Source organism: Eumetopias jubatus, unplaced genomic scaffold (genome assembly GCF_037043125.1).
Source record: "Eumetopias jubatus isolate StellerSeaLion01/CBP00866 unplaced genomic scaffold, mEumJub1_p1.0 scaffold_30, whole genome shotgun sequence".
Classification (NCBI taxonomy): Eukaryota; Metazoa; Chordata; class Mammalia; order Carnivora; family Otariidae; genus Eumetopias; species Eumetopias jubatus.
The window spans coordinates 1,442,431-1,451,550 of NW_028274836.1; the positions used below are offsets into that span (position 1 = coordinate 1,442,431).

At 65.5% G+C, this 9,120-nt stretch overlaps 1 protein-coding gene across 2 annotated transcripts; it reads left to right on the forward strand.

Annotated features, from left to right (window-relative positions):
• Nucleotides 1-14: 14 nt before the first annotated feature.
• On the forward strand, nt 15-7,384 carry MRPL55 (mitochondrial ribosomal protein L55). 2 transcript variants are annotated; one of them, XM_028095927.1, is made up of 4 exons: nt 15-163; nt 853-940; nt 6,580-6,781; nt 7,174-7,384. In XM_028095927.1, exons 2-4 carry the CDS (start codon nt 915-917, stop codon nt 7,324-7,326), a joined length of 381 nt encoding a protein of 126 aa, XP_027951728.1. In that variant the 5' UTR covers nt 15-163; nt 853-914; the 3' UTR covers nt 7,327-7,384. The 2 variants fall into 2 exon arrangements, with proteins under 2 accessions (XP_027951728.1, XP_027951729.1); XM_028095928.2 differs by lacking the exon at nt 15-163 and adding an exon at nt 632-759.
• The last annotated feature ends 1,736 nt before the right edge of the window (nt 7,385-9,120 follow it).

The following is a 9,120-nucleotide window of genomic DNA, read 5'->3' on the forward strand; positions in this document are numbered from 1 at the left end:
GACGCAGCCCCCGCCGATGACGTGGCGGCCGTGCCCCTGGAGGACGGGGCGCTGGGTCGGCCGTGACCGTGCGCTCGGCCCCGGTCCCTTCCGCTCCCGTCTGGCCGGGGGCGGCCGGGACGCTGGCACTCCACGTTGCTCCGGAGCTCAGGCAGGGGGGCAGGTGGGTGCCGGAAGGCGCGGCGTCCCCGATGGGTGGGCCGGGCCCCGCCGCCAGCCGCCGGCCCTCGAGGGCGACACGATGGGGCGCGCGTCCGCTTGCTTGTCTCCCAGCCTCTCGTCTTCCCGCCGGGTCGCTTCTGGAGGCGGAGGGAGGCCTGCGGAGCCCCTGCCCACGCAGACGGGGGACCCTGGCGGGGAGGGCTCTCTCCCTGGGCTCCGAATGTCCGACGTCTCAGGCAGGCGTTCGGCTTTCAGCGTCCCGCCTCGTCGCGGCGCAGACCTCCCCGCAGACGCTTTCTGGGTTCTCCGCGCTTAGTAGCGGGGGCCCCCAGTCTCGGCTCTCCTGCCATCCGGACACCGCTGTACGTCGTGGGAAGTGGGTGACCTGGGGAAGCCCCCGCCGTGTACGCTACACTGCGTCCTAGAGCGGCGTCCCGGAGTCCGGAACCCGCTAGAAAGGTCTGGCCCGGCCGCAGGCTTACTGACGCAGAGGCTTGGGCGTCCGGCACTCAGAACCCTTCCGCAGACGACTGCGACGGCACGTCGGGGCCGACAGCCTGACAGGGTAGCAGGAGGGACTGGCGGAGACGCACTCGGGTCTGTGGCTTCTTCCTGCCTGGGGTTCGATGAAGGTCAATTAGGTGGAAAACCCTGTCTTTTGAAAAGAAGTTTTATTTTCTTTCCTGGCAGGTCGCACACCAGGCCAGTGGCTGACCCCGAGCCTCCACGTGGCACAGGGGCCCTCAGGACGAATGGCCACGATGGGCAGGCTGCTTGGGTAAGCAGGGGCTTCTCAGCCCCTGGGGACTGCTGTCATGGGCCATCTAAGGGGAGCCTTCCTAGCCAGTGTGTTTTTCTGGAGAACAGGTAGGAGCAGGTGCGGATGGACGGATGGACGCTGTGGCAGGTGTCAGGGAGGAAGGAGGTGCGAGCAGGTGCGGACGGACGGATGGACGCTGCAGCAGGTGTCAGACGAGCAGGTGCGGATAGACGGATGGACGCTGCAGCAGGTGTCAGGGAGGAAGGAGGTAGGAGCAGGTGCGGACAGACGGATGGACGCTGCGGCAGGTGTCAGGGAGGAAGGAGGTAGGAGCAGGTGCGGATAGACGGATGGACGCTGTGGCAGGTGTCAGGGAGGAAGGAGGTAGGAGCAGGTGCGGACGGACGGATGGACGCTGTGGCAGGTGTCAGGGAGGAAGGAGGTGCGAGCAGGTGCGGACGGACGGATGGACGCTCTGGCAGGTGTCGGAGGAAGGAGGTAGGAGCAGGTGCGGACGGACGGATGGACGCTGTGGCAGGTGTCAGGGAGGAAGGAGGTAGGAGCAGGTGCGGACGGACGGATGGACGCTGTGGCAGGTGTCAGGGAGGAAGGAGGTAGGAGCAGGTGCAGATGGACAGATGGACGCTGCGGCAGGTGTCAGGGAGGAAGGAGGTAGGAGCAGGTGCGGATAGACGGATGGACGCTGCAGCAGGTGTCAGGGAGGAAGGCGGTAGGAGCAGGTGCGGATAGACGGATGGACGCTGTGGCAGGTGTCAGGGAGGAAGGAGGTAGGAGCAGGTGCGGATGGACGGATGGTCGCTGCGGCAGGTGTCAGGGAGGAAGGAGGTAGGAGCAGGTGCGGATAGACGGATGGACGCTGTGGCAGGTGTCAGGGAGGAAGGAGGTAGGAGCAGGTGCGGATAGACGGATGGACGCTGCAGCAGGTGTCAGACGAGCAGGTGCGGACGGACGGATGGACGCTGCAGCAGGTGTCAGGGAGGAAGGAGGTAGGAGCAGGTGCGGACGGACGGATGGACGCTGTGGCAGGTGTCAGGGAGGAAGGAGGTAGGAGCAGGTGCGGACGGACGGATGGACGCTGCAGCAGGTGTCAGGGAGGAAGGAGGTAGGAGCAGGTGCGGATAGACGGATGGACGCTGCAGCAGGTGTCAGACGAGCAGGTGCGGACGGACGGATGGACGCTGCAGCAGGTGTCAGGGAGGAAGGAGGTAGGAGCAGGTGCGGACGGACGGATGGTCGCTGTGGCAGGTGTCAGGGAGGAAGGCGGTAGGAGCAGGTGCGGATAGACGGATGGACGCTGCAGCAGGTGTCAGACGAGCAGGTGCGGACGGACGGATGGACGCTGCAGCAGGTGTCAGGGAGGAAGGAGGTAGGAGCAGGTGCGGACGGACGGATGGACGCTGTGGCAGGTGTCAGGGAGGAAGGAGGTAGGAGCAGGTGCGGATAGACGGATGGACGCTGCAGCAGGTGTCAGGGAGGAAGGAGGTAGGAGCAGGTGCGGACGGACGGATGGACGCTGTGGCAGGTGTCAGGGAGGAAGGAGGTAGGAGCAGGTGCGGACGGACGGATGGACGCTGCAGCAGGTGTCAGGGAGGAAGGAGGTAGGAGCAGGTGCGGATAGACGGATGGACGCTGCAGCAGGTGTCAGACGAGCAGGTGCGGACGGACGGATGGACGCTGCAGCAGGTGTCAGGGAGGAAGGAGGTAGGAGCAGGTGCGGACGGACGGATGGTCGCTGTGGCAGGTGTCAGACGAGCAGGTGCGGATGGACGGATGGACGCTGTGGCAGGTGTCAGGGAGGAAGGAGGTGCGAGCAGGTGTGGATGGACGGATGGACGCTCTGGCAGGTGTCAGGGAGGAAGGAGGTAGGAGCAGGTGCGGACGGACGGATGGACGCTGTGGCAGGTGTCAGGGAGGAAGGAGGTAGGAGCAGGTGCGGATAGACGGATGGACGCTGTGGCAGGTGTCAGGGAGGAAAGAGGTAGGAGCAGGTGCGGACGGACGGATGGACGCTGTGGCAGGTGTCAGACGAGCAGGTGCGGATGGACGGATGGACGCTGTGGCAGGTGTCAGACGAGCAGGTGCGGATGGACGGATGGACGCTGTGGCAGGTGTCAGGGAGGAAGGAGGTGCGAGCAGGTGTGGATGGACGGATGGACGCTGTGGCAGGTGTCAGGGAGGAAGGAGGTAGGAGCAGGTGCGGATAGACGGATGGACGCTGTGGCAGGTGTCAGACGAGCAGGTGCGGATGGACGGATGGACGCTGTGGCAGGTGTCAGGGAGGAAGGAGGTGCGAGCAGGTGTGGATGGACGGATGGACGCTGTGGCAGGTGTCAGACGAGCAGGTGCGGATGGACGGATGGACGCTGTGGCAGGTGTCAGGGAGGAAGGAGGTGCGAGCAGGTGCGGATAGACGGATGGACGCTGTGGCAGGTGTCAGGGAGGAAGGAGGTAGGAGCAGGTGCGGATGGACGGATGGACGCTGTGGCAGGTGTCGGAGGAAGGAGGTAGGAGCAGGTGCAGATGGACGGATGGACGCTGTGGCAGGTGTCAGGGAGGAAGGAGGTAGGAGCAGGTGCGGACGGACGGATGGACGCTCTGGCAGGTGTCGGAGGAAGGAGGTAGGAGCAGGTGCGGATAGACGGATGGACGCTGTGGCAGGTGTCAGGGAGGAAGGAGGTAGGAGCAGGTGCGGACGGACGGATGGACGCTGTGGCAGGTGTCAGGGAGGAAGGAGGTAGGAGCAGGTGCGGACGGACGGATGGACGCTGCAGCAGGTGTCAGGGAGGAAGGAGGTAGGAGCAGGTGCGGACGGACGGATGGACGCTCTGGCAGGTGTCGGAGGAAGGAGGTAGGAGCAGGTGCGGACGGACGGATGGACGCTGTGGCAGGTGTCAGGGAGGAAGGAGGTAGGAGCAGGTGCGGACGGACGGATGGACGCTCTGGCAGGTGTCGGAGGAAGGAGGTAGGAGCAGGTGCGGACGGACGGATGGACGCTCTGGCAGGTGTCGGAGGAAGGAGGTAGGAGCAGGTGCGGATGGACAGATGGACGCTGTGGCAGGTGTCAGGGAGGAAGGAGGTAGGAGCAGGTGCGGACGGACAGATGGACGCTGCGGCAGGTGTCAGGGAGGAAGGAGGTAGGAGCAGGTGCGGACGGACGGATGGACGCTCTGGCAGGTGTCGGAGGAAGGAGGTAGGAGCAGGTGCGGACGGACGGATGGACGCTGTGGCAGGTGTCAGGGAGGAAGGAGGTAGGAGCAGGTGCGGACGGACGGATGGACGCTGTGGCAGGTGTCAGGGAGGAAGGAGGTAGGAGCAGGTGCGGACGGACGGATGGACGCTGTGGCAGGTGTCAGGGAGGAAGGAGGTAGGAGCAGGTGCGGACGGACGGATGGACGCTGTGGCAGGTGTCAGGGAGGAAGGAGGTAGGAGCAGGTGCGGACGGACGGATGGACGCTGTGGCAGGTGTCAGGGAGGAAGGCGGTAGGAGCAGGTGCGGATAGACGGATGGACGCTGCGGCAGGTGTCAGGGAGGAAGGAGGTAGGAGCAGGTGCGGATAGACGGATGGACGCTGTGGCAGGTGTCGGAGGAAGGAGGTAGGAGCAGGTGCAGATGGACGGATGGACGCTGTGGCAGGTGTCAGGGAGGAAGGAGGTAGGAGCAGGTGCGGACGGACGGATGGACGCTCTGGCAGGTGTCGGAGGAAGGAGGTAGGAGCAGGTGCGGACGGACGGATGGACGCTCTGGCAGGTGTCGGAGGAAGGAGGTAGGAGCAGGTGCGGACGGACGGATGGACGCTGTGGCAGGTGTCAGGGAGGAAGGAGGTAGGAGCAGGTGCAGATGGACAGATGGACGCTGTGGCAGGTGTCAGACGAGCAGGTGCGGACGGACGGATGGACGCTGTGGCAGGTGTCGAGGGAGGAATGTAAGGGGTTTGTGAGTACTTAACACCAAATACGTGGTGCTGAGACGTTCCTGTTCAGATCCTGCAGCCCAGCCTGGCTCTGGGTCCTTGGGGAAGGCCGTGCCTTCCGGCTCTTCCCCCTGGAACTGCCCCCTTCCTGCCTTTCCCCTCACCCCGGCCTCCCCAAGATGAGAAGTACGGTGCGATCGCAGCGTTTCCAGAGAAGTAAAGAGAGCAGGCTTCTAGTGGGTTCTGTGGAAGCTGGGGGAGACGGGTGGGGCACCTGAATCTGTGGGTCAGTGTGAAACTAGGCAAGGGACTCTGGCTGCAACGTTCCCTGTAGGGCCCTTATCCTAAGAAAGTTCATGTTACAACTGCTGTAATGGTGAGGGAGCATCCACTCTCAGGGTTCACTTCCAGCCCCAATCTGACAACCCACGGTTCTCAGGGGTGGCTGTGTCCCGAGCTCCCTGGCGCCGCTCCTCCCCTGCCTGCCTGACTGCAGGCTTCCCTGGTGCCGGAGTTTACCACCTGTCTCCTCTGTGCCATCTCCGTGACCCTAACAGTGGGGACTGGGGTCTTTTGTCAAAATTGAGGGCCCAGTTAAGGCTCTGGGACTTCCCAGCAAACAGGATGTGTTCTTGCCACTAGGACAGTAAGGTCTAGTGGAGGAGACACATCCTTACTCAGCCTGAGGGGCTGCTGGGAAGTACAGGGCGTGGTGGGAACACCCCCCCAAGGCAGGTACTGCTGGGCTGGGGTTCTGCTGTTGTAGACCACTCAGCCAGGCTGCCTTGTGGACGGAGAGGTTCTGAGAGCATGGGGACGTGACTGGAGCCAAAGTGGGGACCAGGTGGGAGGCCATGGGGATGGTTTGGGCTGGATGCTGCCGCTTGCATAGTGGCAAAGGCACGTGGGGGGTGCCTGAAAGAGCGCCGGGCAAGCCCCACAGCTCTGGGGAGTTCTGGAATTCTGCCGTGTGACAGCCTGGGGTCTGAATCCAAGTTTGCACGAGAGCCGGGCTCAAAGGGACACTGGGGGTCATGCGGCCCAGTAGATGGCGCACACGGGGCTTCCTCTCTCCTCCCGTCACCTCAGTGCACATGCCATGCTGTGTGCGGGAAGGCCAGGTGTCTGCCACGCTCAGAAGCCCGGTGGACTGCAGGTGTCTTGATCTGTTCAGGCTGCCCTAACTGAGTGCCACCGGCCGGGCGGCCTCCTCTCAGGGTTCTGGAGGCTACAAGTCTGAGCTCAGGGTGCTGGCAGACTAGGGTTGTGCTGAGGCTTGTCTTCTTGGCTCTGAGTCCTCACAGTGGAGTTCTGCTCTCTGGCTCTTAGAAGGGCACCAGTCCCACCACCGGGGCCCTCCGGCCCTGTGCCTGATGTCATGCCATGGAGGTTGGGCTTCGATGTGTGAATCTGGGGGAGACAGAGGTCCTGGCCTAGGACTAGGTGCAGGTTCCCCTGGAAGTCTGTTCCATGCCTGACGCTCGTGCGTCTGGTTCCTGAGCTGTGCAGCTCCTGAGCTGTGCAGCGACAGCACCCTGAGCCCACTGGGGGCCCAGCTGCTGACTCTGCCTTCACTCGTCTGAAAGCCTCCTGCACTTAGCCCAGTGGTCTCCTCCATGCGGCGGGAGCTGGGGACCATGCCCCACTCGGGGTGCGTGCCCCGTAGGAGCTGGATGGCCTGGGCCAGCAGCAGCCACTGACCGGAGTGTGTGTGTGTGTCTGCAGCCTGCTGCGGCGGCACGTGCTGACAGGGTCTGCTCTGGCGCGCCGAGGCCTGCACACGTCCTCCCGGCAGGCTGACAGCAGCAGAGCCTCGCTCACGCGTGTGCACCGACAGACCTACGCACGCCTCTACCCTGTGCTGCTGGTCAAGCAGGACGGCTCCACCGTCCACATCCGCTATCGGGAACCACGACGAATGCTGGAGGTATGCCCCTCCCCGCGCTCCCTGCGGTACAGGTCTTGGCGGGCTGGCCCCTAACAGCCGCTCCTCCCACGGCTTATGGGCTCCGCAGCTGCGCGGCTTCGGCTTCGGGGGGGAGGGAGGGCGAGCGATGAACCGGAACTGTGGAATGAGGAGAGGGGAAGGAAGGGTGGAGTCCCCTCTGCGGGGCAGGACCGAAGCGCGGTCGTGTGTCGAACAGGCGTCAGTGCTGGGGAAACAAGCAGGAAAGTTTGCTTAAGGATTGCAAGCTTTGACGGGAGAGAAAACCCAGCAGAAGGTAAACACCCTCAGCTGCTTGGCGGAGAACGAGGTGAAGGGACACGGACAAGGCCCCGGGCCCTCCGAGCAGACGGTGGTCACGCTCCTCCCCGCAGATGCCCGTGGACCTGGACACCCTGTCCCTGGAGGAGAGGCGGACGCGGCTCCGGAAACGCGAGACCCAGCTCAGAAAGAAAGAGGAGGAGAAGCCAGAGCTCAGTGACGACTTTGACGAGGAGCGGTACAAGCGGTTTTGGACAAAAAAGTGACCTGCCCGGAAGCTGCCCTGGGCGGGGAGGGTGTGTCTTTAAATGGTGTGTTCACAAAGCCGTCTCCGTGTGGCCTTTCCTTCTGGTGACCAAGCCGACCGGGTGGCCCGGAATTGGCTGGGGCTGTGCTGTTGGCACAGGGCCTGAAGGGCAGGCGAGCCACAGTGTGGGAGGCGGAAGGGCCCTGGAGCCCCCTCACCCCTGTCCCGCCTTCAGCCTCCGGGCACTGGGGGCTCTGCTGGCCGGGCACAGCAGCCGCGGGACTGGGTGGGAGGGGCAGGGTGTGCGGGAAGCCGGGCCAGGCGTACCCCACGCCTCCCTGGGGCTCTCGGCGGAAGGCGCCATCAGCCCATCGTTCCCTGCGCTCGGCGTGTAGCGTGTTGAAGCGACAGCAAACCAGGCTTTGTAGGGTCAGCTGCCGTTTTTCTGCTTCGGGGGTGGGTTTCCCCGAGCCAGGCTTCTGCAAGACCAAGGGGGCAAGTCCCCACCTTTGCAAGGGCCTGGGGCTGCCGGGTGTCCTGTTGATGGCGGGGCCCTGGCTGTCAGGCTGTCTCTGGGAAACCGGAGGGCCGGCACTACGGCGGTGACCGAGGAGAGGGCGGTGGCTGTGTCTGTCGTTCCCGGGGACGCATGCTGGGCTCTCAGGCCCCGATGGTCTGCCGAGCACACGGCCACCAGCCCGTTGGGGGAGACGCACTTGCTCTTCAGAACCAAGTTAGTCCTCACGCTTGGGGTTTCCTCGAAGGGGGGTCACGGCCACAGATGCAGGGGTCTAGAAGCAGGGCACAGATTGGGCACAGCACGGACACGTGGGGATTGGCAGCCACAAGGCAGGGTGGGTGCTGGTGGTAGGAGATTCATCCACGCAGTGGGGCTCTGGCAGAAGCCACGCAGTGGGGTTGTTGCTGAAAGCAGGCCTGGCAACGCCCCCAGCTGTGCAGCCCTGCTGAGGGAGGGGGTCTGCGGGAGGGGTCTGGCCATAACCGGGTGATGCCGAGAGGCACCGGAGGCCCACGGTCTGTCTGCAGAGCGCCGGGAGTCTGGGCGGTCTGGTCGAGCGGAGGGGCCCATCTGCGCTCGGCCCTTCCAGGTCCCTGAGACTTCCTGTCCCTGGACCCCAATCCCCGGCCCCCACCCGGTTGGGGGACTTCAGACGCTGTCTACGCTGATGCCTCCCCGTGTCCAGGCCCGTGGCGGGGGCTGATGGCGGGAGGGGCAGCAAGCTCCGAGCTGACCCTGCTTTGCCCACCACGGCCGCCCCCCGGGGCGCCATGCCCGCAGCTCCTGCGGGAGGGGCGACACTGGTGGTCTTCCCCAGCTCTGCAGAGGAGGGGCGCGCCCGTGGCTGCCCCCTGCCCTCCCACGCTGGGGCCCCCGCGGGACAGCCCCGACCCAGGGACCACACGCGGGGAAGCCGAGGCCCCAAGATGACCGAGGGCACGACGGGGCCCCGCCGCCGGCCGCTCCCGGGACTCGCCGGGAGCCTCCCCTCTCCCAGCACAGCCCCGGCACGCGCGCAGCGCGACCTCGGGGCCCTGCCCCTGCACCCCGGCGTCACCCACACAAAGTGGCTTCTAACGACAGGTGTCGTGCCGGCCCGACGCCCAGGTCCCGCTTCAGCCGACGCCCACGCCTTCCCCCGGCCCGGGCAGTGCGCAGGCGCGCCGATGGGGAGGGGCGGGGCGTAGGGGCGCGCGGCGGTGAGGGAGCAGCGCGCAGGCGCGCGAGGCTCTGCCGGGCCTGCGCGGGGGTGACGTCAAGGCGCGCGACGCGGGAGCGGGTGCCGGCGCCGGC

Bases quoted from the DNA above. Each gene is read 5' to 3' on its own strand.
- MRPL55 (XM_028095927.1), top strand. From the start codon at position 915: ATGGCCACGATGGGCAGGCTGCTTGG. The intron at 941-6,579 runs GTAAGCAGGGGC...GTGTGTCTGCAG, and splicing joins ACGATGGGCAGGCTGCTTGG to CCTGCTGCGGCGGCACGTGC. The intron at 6,782-7,173 runs GTATGCCCCTCC...TCCTCCCCGCAG, and splicing joins AACCACGACGAATGCTGGAG to ATGCCCGTGGACCTGGACAC.